Here is a 16,290-nt window from a genome sequence, read left to right as displayed (position 1 = left end):
ACTTTTCATTGTTGCAAGTGCATGCTTTGTCTGCCAACAGTTTAGAAGTCAAATTACAAAAGCAAGGCTTCATGTTGTAGTGAATTACTTGGGCACTTAAACAGTTGTTAAAAAAGATCAATGGAGTTTTTCTTCTGTTATATCTTAAAGTATGGAGCATTAACAACTCCGCAACTGATATACAAAGCAAACGAGTTCCAAATAATAATATAGTAATCATAGTAATAATAAACTTACACTTTTTTGTGGCACGTTACAAAACAGAACGAAAATGACTAAAACCATTATGACACTAACAGCTATCATGCATTTTGAGTTCAACATGTAACCACAAACTTATCTCACGAGAATTGCTAAACATGCTAAATCGGACTACATGTGCACTTACAAGCTTATGCTAAAAATATTATGAATCCTCTTTCGTTTTCAATAGTTCAATGGTTTAATTACAAAAGAAGGCATGAAGCAGTCTCATGGAGTGAGTTTAAAGAATGCCAGTATACATTTCCAGTAAATATCCACAAAGCACACTACAGTCCCCGGAGGGATTCTGCAGCCATGTTAATTTAATTCATTTATTTATTATTTCATTTCTTTACTTTTATAAAACATGCATAGGCAGATTCTTGTAGTTATTCCTCTTTTTTACAGAATATAGATGCTTTCTCACTGAATCGTGTTTTTTGCTCACTATATTTAAATGAAAAAAGTTACCACTCATCAATACAGAATTCCAGCAAGCCACAACCAACCAATAATTCTATCTCCCAAAAAACAAACAAAAAATAAAACAAAAAAAAAAACAAAGTAAAATCTGCAAATGATAAATGTAATTCCAGTTATTAAACTCCAAGGAAAAAAAGGTATTCATTGCCAAGTTAATTAGCCATTATACAGAAAGTAGGGCCAGCGCACACACCACTTAAACCTGAGGTAAGCATAACCTGTACAAAACCATAAAACTTTCCTTTTTTGGCATTTTAACAATGTTGCAACATTCTTTTAAGACTGCCTAATTTATTTTAGAGCTATTTTCATGATAAGAGTAGCAAAAAAAAAAGTTATCAATAAATAGTCCTCATTTAGTTTGTACACCCTTATATGTTAAAAACTTTTTTAAATGTACTGTCCATTTTTAGTGCTGTATTTTGTAAACGTATAAGAGTTAGTAAGAAGTTAGACAAAATTTTTCATATCCAGTAATTGAGCAAAGGCCTTTCAAAACATACCCTTTAAGTTCTGTCTCCCAATGCAATAATCAAGTACATCCCCAATGATTCATAAAAGAGTTAACCAGCAATAACTTCTCATGTTTCTACAAGCATATATTTTTTTAAAGGCATACCCATAGACTAGGAAGTGACACGCCACCAAATGTATGGTTTGATATCATTCTCTGCACGTCACACTCTCGTCCCTCCCTTTTTTTCTACACCTTTTTTTCGATCCTGCAAAACCGGATCCCTCAATAAGCCTCAACCCTGTGGCAAGCTAGCGGGTGGAGCAGGCAAGGGCGCCCTGGCTCTCCCCCGGGACGGCCCCCCACCTGCACCCCGCAGGCCACGCAAGGGGGGGCCATCACTGGATGTTGCTGCTGCTGCCGCCCTTGCTGTCGGTGCCGTTGGTCTCCGAGGACAGGGCCTTGTTGAGGGAGTTGAGGCTGGCGTCCGAGGGCATGGCATCGCGCCGCGGCGGCATCCTCTCATTGATGCGGTCCAGCCCCTTGGCCTCCTCGAAGCTGGTGATCCTGTGCTGGGGTGAGAAGCCTTTGATGGCTGGGGGGGGGGGGGCAGAGGGGCAGGGAGAAGGGGGTGAGGGGGTGGGTAGCGGAGGAGGAGACAGAGGTGGATATTAAAAACGGGACATCCCACCCTTATGACCTGCCTGGTCGTCTCTGGTGATGTTCAGTGCCAAGTGTTTGTTGACAGGAAACAAAACCAAGGAAACCGCTCTGGGCAGACCACTGAGAACGCTTTTGTGAGTTTCAAAGTTGGTGCAAGCACCATATGAATATTCTGAACGGACAGTTTAAAAAGGGTTGTGTCCCCAAACTGTACAACTGAATACAAAATGGACTTAAATGTAACATTTTTTACACGGAAAAGAGGACTTATCACTAAGGACATTACAAAGACGTGGTTTGGGAAATTCACGTCATGTAATTCATGTCAATCTGGAAAGTTAAATCCTTTTTTTGCAGGGCCTGGCAGGACTATTTCCACAGACATATAGGGTGTGGTTTTAGGCAGAAAGACACAGGGACCACATGGGCCAGATAACAGGGCTGTAGGGAGACCCTGGAAAAGTGTTTATGAGACGGTCTGACCAGTTCTCCCCTCAACAGGGCACATGGCCCATTACTCAACACAGCTCAGCTGACTACACACACAGCCTACTGAACAAACCAGATATTCACTGCATGGAAATAACATGTATGGGAGGTATGTTACAGCAATAAAACTCACTGACAATGTGTGAGCATTCAGTGTCTTAAATCCCAACACTGGCATCATCACTGCTCTCAGTTGAGCTGAAAACATCCCTTTTGAATCAAAACAGCTACAAAATCTATAGCTATTCTGTCAAGATAGAAAGTACATGTTGGTTTTGAACCAAACAGCAGCTATTAAACTGATATCTGATACTGGCATTGATATGCTGGCATCTAAAGTGTCCACATTACCACAGTAATACAAAAAACGAGCACAATCCGTAAACGGCATTTTAGGCGAAACTGTCAAAATGAACGAAAAACACAACAATACTACCACCAGCAATCACAATGTCATCACAGTCACAAATCCCGCCTTACAATGGGATTGTATCAGTTTGGCTAAACATAGGGCAGTACACAAAAAAAGAGAAAAAGAAAATGACAATATCAAACGTGATTAAAACTGAGATCACTGATACGGAACACCAAAAGAGTACCATCACAGTACGACCGCACTGGGTTTATCAGCTGCGCTGAATATGGACCAGACGGACAGACTGACGGTGCTAACCACTTGTTAAGCCTGCTTCCGGCATGCAGCAAACCAGTGGGGGGGGGGCGGAGCTACGGTTTCTGGAGATCCCTGTGTTCTGGATCTGAGCTTTCACATTTTTTTTATCCCTCTCTCAACCACCAATTGTTGTCTGAAGCTATTGAAAAGCTGAATTGTGGAGGGGGGGGGGGGGGTGTTGCTGCATAGCGCAGGTCATTAGACAGGTTATTAGCAGCTCAGAGAGAGAAGAACATGACACAACAGGATCACATGAGCCACATGGAAAAGCAAAAAAGAAACAAAAAAAAAAACAGTTCAACACGGATGCACACCGCCCATCAGAGTCGGTAAGGAGTTCACCACCAATTCTAACGTAAATAGCAGCTGGCCAACTGCTATTTAGTGTGCAGCTGATGTTGTTCTGGCATTTGTTTGTGAGGGAAGAGGAGGCTAAATCATTAAAAAAAAAAAAATCCAATTGGCTTTTTTTGGGAAGAGATCAATCAATGTCAACAAACAATTTTAATCCGATGGAAAACTTTTTTAAGGCAAAAAAAAAAAAAAATAGTTCTTACGTTGTTTTAAAGGGGAACAATTTGAGTTGAGGTTCATAGCAGTATCTGATCTGAACCTACATGTGAGTGGTTGGTGTGAATACAGAGGTATATGACATGTTGTCAGTGTCCTCAGATCAGTGCAATGACACTGTCCACCATCATGCAAGAAGTAAAACTCTGTCCTCAGATCAGCCTCTGTTGCACTGGCATGGCATGTCAAAATCTTCACTCCCCAACAGCAGACTACCTGGGTTTCTGGACTGCTAGTGCCAAGTCTGCAAGGTGCTAACTAAACTGGATAAAGTTTATGCAGTGACGCCATTCCCAGCTGAATAAGAGGGCAGGCCATCTGGGATTTTAAAAAGCAGGATGAGGCACTCTGACAAAAGAGGTTGAAAAAAACACCCCCGTTGGACAAGTGGAAACTCAGATCAGACAATGGCACTGAGCGAGTGGAGATCAGAGAGTGTCGAGGGAGAAACTCATCTGTATTTTGTGTACTGTAATAGTACTGGCCATAACAGATGATGGTCTGAGTCATCTGGATAACAAAAACAGTAACATAGCGCTGCAAGTCCCTTTCATTGCATCTTTCTCGGAATGAGTATATGGTGGGCTACAGAGCGTTCATTTCACATATACTGAACAAACTCTGGCTCTGAGACAGAAGACCTCTGTATAGTGTTACTACAGTTTTAGGGAGAGCATTATTACTTAAACTCTTAGCCTGACACACTACAGCTGATCTTGCAAGGCACCAAAAGGCAGTTGTGCCATAATGAAAATTTACACGGGCTGAAATATAACTTTTTACACGCAGAGCAACAGGGTTCTCTTCATCCATATTTTCAGCTCTGCAATGTCACAGTGTGGAAGTATGAAAAGCAATTCTTCATAATCCCTCATAACTTACATAAAAACATGTAAACCCTGCTGCGTATCTGCACTCATGGGGCGGTGCTTGTGGAATCACGGGTCTGCTGTTTTTACTTCCGATTGGATGCTGAGTGCCCTGTGAGGGAGATGGGTTGGACGTGCTGGCAGTGTGACAAGGCATGTGACAAGCACCGTGTATCCCAGTGTGATGGGACGACCGTGAAGTGAAGTGAAGTGAAGTTTGCACACAGACCACGTGTTGTGTGCACGCTGCACCTTCACTGGGCAGTGAGGTTGTTCCCCTTTAAAGCAGACATGGCTTTCCTTGTCTTTTTTTCCCCTTTGTTTTCATGTGATTAACACTATTGCACAGTTTGTTAGCTCAACACCCACACACTATATACAAGCTACGGCAAAATGAATAAACCCAGCGGGCCCTTTGTCTATTGCCAAAGCAACAGAGAGGTAGACCAGCCTATTTATTTACCTTCATCTGCCTCAATAGCCTCAATAGTAGCTGAAGAGAAGAAGAGGGGGGTTGCAAAACGAGTGAGAAAAAGTGAGCAGATAGGATTTCAGTTCGGAGAAGAAGAAGCAGTAGTCAATAAGCAACAGAACAGACTAATGTTAAACCCTTGTGGTTCTGATAGAGAGACACACATGAATGTTAGTAGGAGGAAACAGAAGCAGGAGCTTGGAAACAGAGCCTAAATACGGGTCTAAGAACGTCCGTTTGACAGCCCTTGTTCTACTTCGAACTGGACACCACTTGAGAAGAAGTGCTGGACGTTTGTCAAAAACCTGTTTGGAACTTAGTTCTTTGAGTCTTTAAAAAAAAAAACACGCCATTTAACGAAGAAAGCTGGCTTTTGAAGCAGAGCACATGACAGGTAGCAGTATTAGGGAGGTTCTACTGAAGAGGCAATCGACAAATTCAGGTAAGCTAAGGACATTCACCACCAGAAGTGCATCTGGCAGGGTTTGTCTTTGTCTAATCTTTTTGGTTGACTTGCAGCTAACACGCAACCACAGACAATCCCTCTCATCTCCAATCAATAAAACCAGGTCAGGTAAAATAAGGTCAAATAAGGCGGTGACACTGCTGAATGAACTGGTAACTGTTCCAAAAGAACGACTGACAGAACGTTATAGTTCCAAAGTACAGGTTTCATTCGACAGAATGAGCACTTAATATGAGTAAAAACAACAGCAAGATAAATAGCCACCCAAACTGTGCCAGGAAAAATGATTTCTTAAACATTATTTTATTAATTACATAAGGCACGTCTAAAAACGTAGCATCTATCTGAATCAGCAATCCACTAAACTGAGGAAGCAACAGGACCAGTAGAGAGCAATACAGTTTGTCTAGAACACTTACCGTATTTTGACTGCTATTCTATAGTGTTTATTTTTGTCAGGATGATCACAACCATTCTGTTCTTACCGTTTATTTTACACATAACAAAACGTCTACAACAGTAGGCTGCAAAGAAATGTGTAAATAAAATGTGCGGCTAGCCCTGCACTAGACAAATGCCTTCCACCTCTGGGGAAAGCGAGACACGAGACACACACACACACAGAGCTAAAGAAACAAAACGAAAACAAACCAGCAAATGATGAGGGCCACAACATTGCAATAGAAGCACATTTCGTCCGTCTGGACAGAGAGACCGCCGTCACGCTGTGATTCTACCAATGTTGCAACAGGAATCCCAGTAACGTCACTCTGCTTTTGACAGGCTTCGGACGGGAGACTCTTTCTGAATTTTGCTCCCTGTTACAAGGGCACACAGCCGCAAGGGACAGCTTCTATCCCAGGGAAATAGGTGCAGGGTCATCGTGTAGCCAAAACAGCACGCACCTGCACTAAAAATTTGATCTCAACACAGCCTATGGCACAGGGTGCTCTGAACTTTGGGTAGGCTGAGATTTTAGGGGGCCAGACTGCAATGGCCAGACCTACACAGCTTTTGATCGGGGGGGGGGGGGGGGGGGGGCATATGGGCAAAGCATATCAGAAACAACTTAACATGTCAACAAGACAAGAGTGAGGTTATTTTGATTTCTGTCCTTGTGTGGATGAGGTAGTTTCTGAGTATCCCCTTTCATACACAGTTTATGTCAGGTTTAATTGATTATCTGATTGGGGTCATCTCCCCGCCTTCACAGAAGCTAGGAATCAACAAAAAATATTTAAAATAAAAAAAGAGGCATTTTACTCTGAGGCATTACTCTGATTCTAGTGTAATTTCTATTCATTTCTGGAAGTAAGAGTTCAATGAGTGCCTCTTGTTCCTCCAGAGAGGACATCCTGATCATGAGAGGAAAACTTTAGACACTATTCTGTGATGTAAAGGAGATATAACGTGAAGCCATCAGGAGAATCGGGTTTTCCAACATGGGAGGGTGAAATCTACATTTTGTCTCACAAACACGTCTGATAGAATACTTGCGCAACAGATTATACCTGCGGTTTCTAGAGAGAAAGGAAAAAGAAGGAAAGACAGACAATGTTTGAGATAACCAGTAGACTGGAGAGATCGAAAAGAGAGAGATCAGTTCGGCGCATTGGACCACAAACAACCCAGGTGATGGTCAACTCAGGCAGCAGTTCAATACAATAACAGTCATGATTCTACAAACCATTAAGGCTATAGAAAAAGACAAGGAGAAGTCTTACAAATACGCATTATATGTTGTTATAGGCTGTTACCAGTGTATAAAATATAAAGATATTATAATATCTACATCTCTCCCTTCAACAGAAGTGCAATAAAGCTGCTCTTTGCATTGTCCTTGAAGATTTACAGCTAGTTTATTGAACTGTGCTATTCTAACATTGTGGGTTGCTGAAGGCATTTTAACACACACTGAAGAGAATAAAGATGTAAGCCTGTGGCTAATTGTCACTGCCTGCTCAGCTTTTGGGGGCTCTCTGAGGCTGAGGACAGGGATGGGGGTCTGGAGGGGGTGCTTACCATTCTGAAGCTTCTCCTTTCCTCCCGACAGCACTCCACTGGGCAGCATCCCCGTGGGGGTGAGACCCTTCAGTGTCAGGACGCTCTCGCTCTCCTCTCTGAGGGGCACAAGACAGACAGACGGGGTCAAAAGCCTCCAAATACAAGGGATCAGAGGCCTCAAATCTCATTTTCACTTTTGATCATACAAGCCCGGTGCTCCGAGGCTCAGCTTGCAGGTGACCGGCCTTTCTGAGAAAGTCATGTACACTCAGGACTCATGAACGTGACACTGCCATCTCACAAGGCTGCACATTTTGGACATTGTGAAGGAAACATTGTTAAAGGAGGAAACAACATCAGATCTCTAAAAATGTGAAGCGTATGATAAAAAAGGAACAAAAGTCCACGACTGCCTTTATGCACTTCCGTCTGTAACCCTCGGCTCAGAGTGTGGAACAGTATTTAACCCTCCTTTGAAAGGAAAAGAAAGGAGGAAAAAGACTTCTTTGTCCTTTGAGGGAGAATAGCGTCAGCGGGTCACAACAAGGCCTGTCTGGTGTATCCGGCGAGTGTGAGTGCCAAGCAAGCAAAACAGCCGCTCAAGTCCAGTCACACACACACACACACACACACGCACGCACGCACCCATAGGTTCAGTCACACCACGCACGCGCATGCACACACATATGCAGAGTCACACCACACCTCCAACCATTTACAAACACAGACACACATGCAGGTCCGCTCACACTCCGCGCACACACACACGCACGCACGCACGCACGCACGCACACTGATATAATCACACTACACACATGCAGCCATGTGCATGAATGCACACACGCACGCACATGTTCACACACACACACATGTGCACACACACCCATAAACACGTTTTGTACTTTGCACTTTATACTTGTCCTTGTGTATTTGTTATGCTTTTATTGTCTTGTTTTGTCTGAAACTTGATGTGCTGTGTTTTCTTGGCCAGGTCTCTCTTGTAAAAGAGATTTTAATCTCAAGGGGCCAAACCTGGTAAAATAAAGGTTAAATAAAATAAAAAGAAATACCCTCATCAGGGACCTCTCCTCTGGGTTTCCCATCTCTCTGCCAGAAAGAGCATGCAGTAAGAGAAAGTGCCCTTACCTGAGGACAGAAAACACCCTGGCCATCTTACCGATGGCTCGGATCTTGTTTCGGATCACCTCTTTGCGTGCGGAGGCGGTGGCACCTGGGCGGGGGGGGGAGGAAGGAGCAGAGTGAGGCAGAGGGGCAGACACAATGTTCTTGTGCGTTTTTTATTTATTGGCAAAATTTTGTAAGACAAGATTCAAAAGAAGCAAGCACAAGTCCTAGTTTAGTGCGACATCTGTCTGCTATACACGCAGTTCTGTGTTCTCCTGCACTGAAACATACCCACAGAAAGAAACCTCAGTACAAGTAACACACGTAAGGCTGCTCAGAATACGGGGGGCATTACCAATCACAGTATCCTGTGTTTCTTCTCTGCAGTGCTGTGATCATTGGTCTCAGCTGCAGGACATGGGTTAACCAGAACACATGCTATTGGATTCACATGTGTCCTGTCATGAGTATGACGCTGATAAATGTAAGGTGCGTGCGCATTCAGAATTTAGGAGAGAGGTACACACAAATGTGGAAAAGTATACAGATCCAGCGGAAATTCGATTCAGATTTTAGCGTCTGCGTTACATATTATTCACCTTATGTTCCGACATCTGACGCAAAGAAATTAAATGATATCTACTAATATCTTTACGAGTCAATCAGAGATAGAAGTACTGTATAACGACAACTTCATCCATTACATCTCACTGGTAATTCAGAAACTAAATTCAAGGACACTATGTATTTAACACACAGTATGTATACCATACGTGTATGTGAACAATCACCAAATAAACTGAATTTAAATAAAGGATTCAGTTGTCAAATTCTGGCCTGTATCTGTGGTTTGAGAGGAGTGTTTGGAGACAATGGCTCTAAGAACCAGCTTTGATGATCACAGCACATAAAGACTTGAAATGGAGATGTGTGTGAAAGCATAGCATGGGAAACAGAAGACGGAGAAATGCATAACGCTGTAAAGCTAATACTAATAACACTGCAAGCTCCAGTCAGCGCCATGCTCACTGTCCTGCCTTATTCACTCTGCAGCTGACCTTTTAGCTTAGCCTCTGCTTCACTGCTTATGGGTGGAACTCAGTAGCTGTGCTATGTGCTCTTCCTGTACTAATCTACAAGAGGTCCTGATTGTTAGTACATGTTAGCAGCACTGCAAAGGCGGGGTGAGGGTCAGTCACACAAGGCTTATATAGCTCACTCTTTCTGATCTCAGAAAAAGAAATCCTTTCTACCTTCTTTTATACAATTTGTTATTCAACTGCTTTCAAAGTAAGGTTGTCACTTAGATACAAGTGTATGGTTAAGCACCACTGTGCACAGTGCAGTACGCATTGACATGTTGGGTTTTTTTTTTTGTACCTTTCTTTGGGGCATATATTAGCTGTCCTTCTCAAGAAAACCCCAGAAGAGAAAAAGAGAGAGATCAGAGGATGGTTGGAGAATGAGAAGCAAGGGAGACAGAGAAGCATGGAAAAAGAAAAAGCAATGCCTAAACAAAAGTCTGAAAAACAGAACAAAAAAGAAACACATTAGATACGGCACCCACAAGTGAGAACAGAGCAAGAGAGCCAAAGGAGATTAAAACCAAACACAATGGATGTGAAACCAACGCAATCTGAGAAACAGAATGGAAGGAAATGAAGAAACACTGGAAATGAGATTTTAGTACCATAGATGTAACACTGACACACTGTGGCCAAGGCAAACACATGAAGCCTGTCCTTTCATGGGCTGAGTTCGAACAGGATTTTAAGTCTTCCTACTGGAGATTATTTGTGAGGATTAAGTGTTAGTCTTCTGTATATGAAGTAAAAACCAACTTGGGACATGCCTGCTCGTAGAGGTGTTACACACCACAAGCCTGGACTAATAAATAGTGCTCCTTTTTTTTTTTTTTTGATCAAGCTTTTCCTGATTAGGGCCGCAGACAGCGATTAGACTTTGATAAAGAAGGTGGTGATTAATGGGTCCGATTTCAGCCGTTTGGCATAACGTGCTCCCCCCACATCTAGGAGCTAACATCATGACAGGCCATTACCGTTTACAAGATGGAAAGGACAGCTATGTTAACCTAATAGATCTGAGGCCGACAGATCTATTGCAGACTTAAGATCCTGAACTTTGATAGAGGAGGGAGATGTAGAGTGTGGTCCCGGAAGTCAAAGAACATAACACAGGCTTGCGCTGTCAGAGTTTAATAGTAACATAGTCTCCTCGTGGCTTATTTTAATGGTGCTTGGTTTTTATTAACCCTGTATTTAAAAGTATTAGGTTTTAACTTCTTAAAAAGCCTACCTGTTTTGGACGGGAAGCTGCACCCTAACGATATTTATACGCACCAGGCTGCATTATTTTCACGACCATGATAATAACGGCTTAGATGGTGCTTTGGGATACAATTTTCCATGAGGTATTACACAAAGTACATAACCACAACAGCAGCCAATAAGAACCCACAAAGAGTTTGCTCTGCCTGTGAGAGAGATTTAAGGCTGTTTAACGTGTTCATCGGAGTTCAGAACATGGAACAGGGACTTCCTACTATTTTATGTAATCTGCCTCCAGAGGGCAGCAATGCCTCACAGGCAGTATAAATCCATCCCCACCTTTTACCAGGGCTACTAAGCGATAACAGCACACTGGAACACTGAGCTGTCATCCAGACCTAGGGGGCATAACAGTATAACTGACAGCTGGTGGCTGGCTGTCTCTCATGTGGCTTAATCCTGTGGCATGTGCAGTGCACTAAAGTCACCGCCCAGTCGAGGAAATATTACTATTAAAAAACGGCTGGAGGTTTTTTCCTCCCGGAGCTGCCAAGTAAGTCCTGGCTAGACAGCTGAATGAATCTGAAGCCTGCGGCCTGGGTGAAGTTTGGTGCAACTGTTCCTCTGCCATATTCTCCGTGTGCAGAGAGAGCCACCTAGTGGCACACTGTGGTTCCTTACAGTAACTAACTTGTGTATTTCCAGGTTACCGTTTCAAACATCCCCTCGCATTCAAAGAATAGTTACCACAGCGACGTTGTGTTACTCTGTGGTGTGAGTGTGAGAAAGCAAAAATCAGTCCTTTTGATGGCCATGGCCAGGCCAGGTGACTCCCTTACCATCAATCTCTTCGTCGGTCATGAGCTCGTCATTGGAGCAGATGCTTAAAACATTGACTAGCATCTCAGTCACTGCAAAAAGAGAGAAGAGAAAAAGAGGCATCAGATAAGAAGCATGTTAAGTAAGGTAATTGTACAGGGACGGCCACTGTCACTTGGGTTTACTGTGGCTGCGTTTAAGTCAATCATTTAAAACTCGAAGAGAGTGAATTCATGAGGAGGCGGATGATTAGTGCTCTGTTCCTTGGGAATAACCTGCATTAGACCCTAGTCAGTCATTGGCAGAAGGACCTGTGAAGTCTAGGGTTCACCCAATAGCGGACTCCAAAGACTAAAGAAGTCCACCCACTGACATCACCATGAGTCCAATGGACCAATGACAGGCTGTCTTTCCACTCAGCAGGACCGCAATGAAAACCAGACTGTAAAGGAAAAAGAGAGAGAGAAAGAGCGAGAGAAAAGAGAGAGAGAGAGAGAGAGAGAGAGAGAACGAGAGAGAGAGAGAGAGAGAGAGAGAGTGATATGTTGTGACAGGACAGTGCCTGGCCAGTCCCTGTGGGGGGGTGGGCGGTGCCAGCGCTGCGAGCAAAGTGCCGCCCTCCCCTAGAAGAACGAGGCCTCCCGGGTCGCTGAATGAGACACACTGGAACTGAGCTCAGCCACCGTGGCCCTGCCCTAATTACCCAGCCGTCCCTTTAACTGCACTTCAAACGTTCACGAGGGAGGGGGCCTAGCCAAACGCAGCAATAACAGGTGATAACGACAACAGAGACCAGGTAACGGCCCTCTGTGGGAGACCCTGACCGCACGGGGACGGCCGTGTTAACCTTCTGGAAATGTCAGCGGCGGACCGGAGCCCATTCCAATGGGTCTGAGGGCAGGGTCATGGTTGTATGCACTGACAGAGCAGGCTCACCGATGACTGATCCTCCTGTCCTTGGGAGCATGGACGAAAAACATTTTCAAGCTTTATCAAATGCTGAGGTTCTTCCACCTGTGGCATAGGCTGTACCATAAACCACTTTCCTCACTCCTGAATCACGAAAGGATTCTGTAAAGCTAAAACGTAGCTCAGACGGGTTTTTTGACCTCCTCAAACAGCAAAGAAAGTCCTTTCTCTTCTATACAAGCCCCCCCAGACGCAGTCTTCCCCTTTGAGGCGTGTCTGTTACGAGCGTACTCACCTTTCTCCCCAACGAAAGGCAAGGACCAGGTGAAGACGTCCATGAAATTGGGCAGCCAGTAGGGGTGGGGCGAGCAGTTGAACTGTCGGATATTCATAACGTTGTTCTCATATTTCAATACTGCAGCTGCGGGGGCGGGAGGTGGGCAACAGAAAGAGGGGAAAACGCAAAGATCAAGTCAACTGCTGTGCAAAAAAAAAAAAAAAAAAAAAAAAAAAAAACAAAATCAATGAGCCTGCTCAAAACCTGCTCCCCCTATCAACTCCCACGCAAAAAAAATCTGACTGCATTATGCGGATAACTGCAGCAGCTTCTACAACAACGCGAACAAGTACTGCGAAAAGAACACGGTCAGTTCTTCACTGTAAACAAAAGTTAGAAACTAGCGGTCCTCTGAAGCCATCAATCATTCCTCCGTAAAGGGTGCTGGGTATTGATTTCAGTCCTTCTCCGCAGTGAGTTGTCTTGTATGATTTAACATGAACTTAAAACATAAACCACCTTGCTCAGCATATGGGTCTCATAATGGCTGTGCTTATAATGCTTTGGTGAGGAGCTCTGGCATACAGAGGGAGAGAGGCTGGAAATCTCTGCTGGCATATCGATTGGAAAAGCCCATGGAGCAAAAAAACATTTCCATGGACGTTTACTGAGCGCATTCCCCAGAGATCCTTTTTATTAGAACAGAACAAGCAGTAAATCCTACTCAAAGTTCCTAAAGAAATAAAAGAAAGGGCTGTAAATACTGAAGCCATAGACAGGGTTCAGCATTTGCCCAGCATCCTCAGGGGCACGTGCTCCCCAAGTTTAAAAAACAAGTCACCCAGCAATGTATTCAGGGTGGGCGTTCTGACCTCCTGGAGCTTGGAATCCCGACGTTTCCTGGCAGGGTTAGTGGACCGGTGCAAGTGACTGTTTTCTTCTCACTCCACCCACGACAACAATGCAGCCATGCAAAGAGGAAAACGGGATTCTGGGATTGCTCCTGGACTTCAGAATGCTGGGTCACGATCGGTTTTCCAGTGCAAACAAACACACACACACACACACACACACACACGTGTACACAACACACACACATGCTCGCATGCACAGACATGTGCACACGCATGCATGCACACACACACAAACACGCACGTGCTCACATACACACTGCACACACATATACACACACACACACACACAAACACACACACTCCTGTGTCTCCCTGCAGCAGGCGTGCCTGAGCCCCGCAGGGCCGTGTTGGGGGAGAGCCGACACCGTCCCACGCTACCGCGAGGGCCTTTCCTGTCACACGGCGTCTCCTCACAACTCTGAGAGCAGCGAGGCCTCACACCGGCCATCTGTCTGGTCATAAACCCAGGCCTCGCCACTGCGTTTCACCACAGTTCAGCCTGCACAGTGAGAGATGTGTCCCTGCATCTCTGATACATGAGAGAAAACACCAACCCACACCAGAGAGGCCGCTTTGTTCGTGGCAACCTGTAATCTTCTGCGCGTGAAGAGCGTTCGTTACGCACTCCCCTTTGTTGAGACAACACCGTTTTCTGAGTGGAAAAACAGTGCAGAAGGTGCTAAGCCACACACATACACTCACACAGAGCTAAAATGAACGCCTCCTTTCACTAATAGGTGACACACTCCTGACCACAATAAAATGCTCACTTCATCTCAAAATTGAGAGCTCTACCAGCGCGGGTGGATGCAGTCAGCCACAACGTTTCTGTCAGCCTGCTGTTCTTTTGAGAACATGGTGTAACAAAGAAAGTGGGGATTTGCTTTTCTAAGTCACTTGAAAATAAGAAAGGGAACAGATCAAATGTCACTACAGAGATCCCCCCTAATTTAAGCCCATCTGTTGAATGGGGCAGGTTGTTCTTTTGAGAAGACATTCATCTGCAGGCACTCATCACTTAACTAACCTAAGTCACTGTAACCTTAACTGCAAAGGCACTGTCCAAGGCCTGTGACCATGTTGCTGGCCTTTTTGCCCCCTTGTGGTCAAACATTGCTACTTCTTTGTATGCAGCTCAGCCACTGGGAGAGAGCCACTGCAAATTTCTAGGCCTGCCTCCTCCAGCTGCAGCCAAAAATAATTCTCATCATAATAATGCAAAAGATGTACCTTAATGAGGACTCAACCCAGGCCTTCAGATTTCGACACTGAAAGTCGATCAGAAATGCGATTAATTTCTGAATTCACCTAACGTGCGCAGGTCTACCGCAGTGTCTACGCAGCCTGCAGCACGTGCAGTTCCTCTGCCCACCACTAGGGGTCTCTGATCCCCAGGTCCTGGTCCAGGACGTCACATATAACCGCTGATTTACAGAGGACGGAGTGCTTGGCTCTGTCGCCCCGCTCTGCTTTCCTGTCATAATGTCTTCACACTGTGCTGCACTCTGTGACAGATACTGAAGCCTGGGGACACCAGGCCGTGGCGACCGGCTGCCAATTCCCTATTCATAAAGCACTCGAGAGTCAATATCACAGAGGGGCCTGCAAATCTCTCAAGCAGTAAAACAAACTGGATTACTTCCCCCTTCTGCCATGTGTTCGGCTGCCTATCCTCCCTATATACAATCCGTCCTCAACGCTTCAGCGCCTAACCATTTCCTATTTCAAGCAAGTCAGTGACTGAGTACACGATTGCAAGATTTGATTATTACAAATGTATATTTAGTAGCATTTTACTAAATAATTTGTGTGCTTAGCAGACACCCTTACAGGAACTTTCACAGCTCACTGTTCACACATTATCCATTTCTACAGCAGACACAATTAACCTTGCTCAAGGATCCAACGGCAGCACATAAATCAAACCTGCAATCTTCAGATTTCAAACCCACCTTCATCATCACATTGCTATCTGTTACACTTTGCTGAAGTGCATCTAAAAATATGTATAATATTACTGTGCGAGCAGTGTTGGAGTATAAAGTCAGGTATTTTGGAGAACACTATTCACTGCAGTACTAAGAACTCCCTTAAAAGACCAAAATATTTGATTCCTACAGTAATCTGCTTGCATCAACAGCTCACTTTAGCTTTCACTTGTAAGATAATGGCACAGAATCCTTTGTGAAAGCCATGCACACAGTGCGCATCTTTAAAGTGAGGCCGGGCTGGTCCTCCTCTCCCTGTGGCCCCCGAGCAGACTGTGGAATGAGAGGAAAAAGCTTCCGCTGCCGTCATCCGCACTCGGCCATCTACTCCGCCATTCATTCCACAGCTGCGGCCAGCCGATGATGTCACTGGCCCCCACTGTCCCGACCAACAGGAAACAGACCGTGCCCTGCTGACCTCTGACCCCGAGGCCACCGCCTGCCTCGCTCTGATGTTCCGCGTCTGCTTGGCGAGGGGGGTGGGGGGGGGGTATCAGGGGTGTCGAGGACGGAGGGGCAAATGGGACAGGAAAACGGCAAACAATACCCCCTCGCTTGGCTGATCTTCACCCCCTCGGCCCCTC

General features: G+C 44.8%; 1 protein-coding gene across 2 annotated transcripts in view; it reads right to left on the bottom strand.

Annotated features, from left to right (window-relative positions):
* Positions 1-16,290, bottom strand: part of LOC118792924 (serine/threonine-protein phosphatase 2B catalytic subunit alpha isoform) — a 105,632-nt gene continuing 89,342 nt past the window's right edge. The window contains exons 9-15 of one of the 2 annotated variants that reach the window (XM_036550772.1): positions 12,823-12,948; positions 11,639-11,710; positions 9,892-9,918; positions 8,533-8,617; positions 7,405-7,502; positions 4,908-4,937; positions 1-1,775 (exon numbers count right to left, since the gene is read on the bottom strand). In XM_036550772.1, coding sequence (XP_036406665.1) covers positions 1,579-1,775; positions 4,908-4,937; positions 7,405-7,502; positions 8,533-8,617; positions 9,892-9,918; positions 11,639-11,710; positions 12,823-12,948 — 635 coding nt within the window. In that variant the 3' untranslated portion in view covers positions 1-1,578. The remainder of the gene's footprint in view (positions 1,776-4,907; positions 4,938-7,404; positions 7,503-8,532; positions 8,618-9,891; positions 9,919-11,638; positions 11,711-12,822; positions 12,949-16,290) is intronic. The other variant, XM_036550771.1, reaches the window with a different exon arrangement.

The sequence above is a fragment of the Megalops cyprinoides genome, chromosome 18 (assembly GCF_013368585.1).
Source record: "Megalops cyprinoides isolate fMegCyp1 chromosome 18, fMegCyp1.pri, whole genome shotgun sequence".
Taxonomy (NCBI): Eukaryota; Metazoa; Chordata; class Actinopteri; order Elopiformes; family Megalopidae; genus Megalops; species Megalops cyprinoides.
This window is presented reverse-complemented; position numbering and strand designations above follow the sequence as displayed.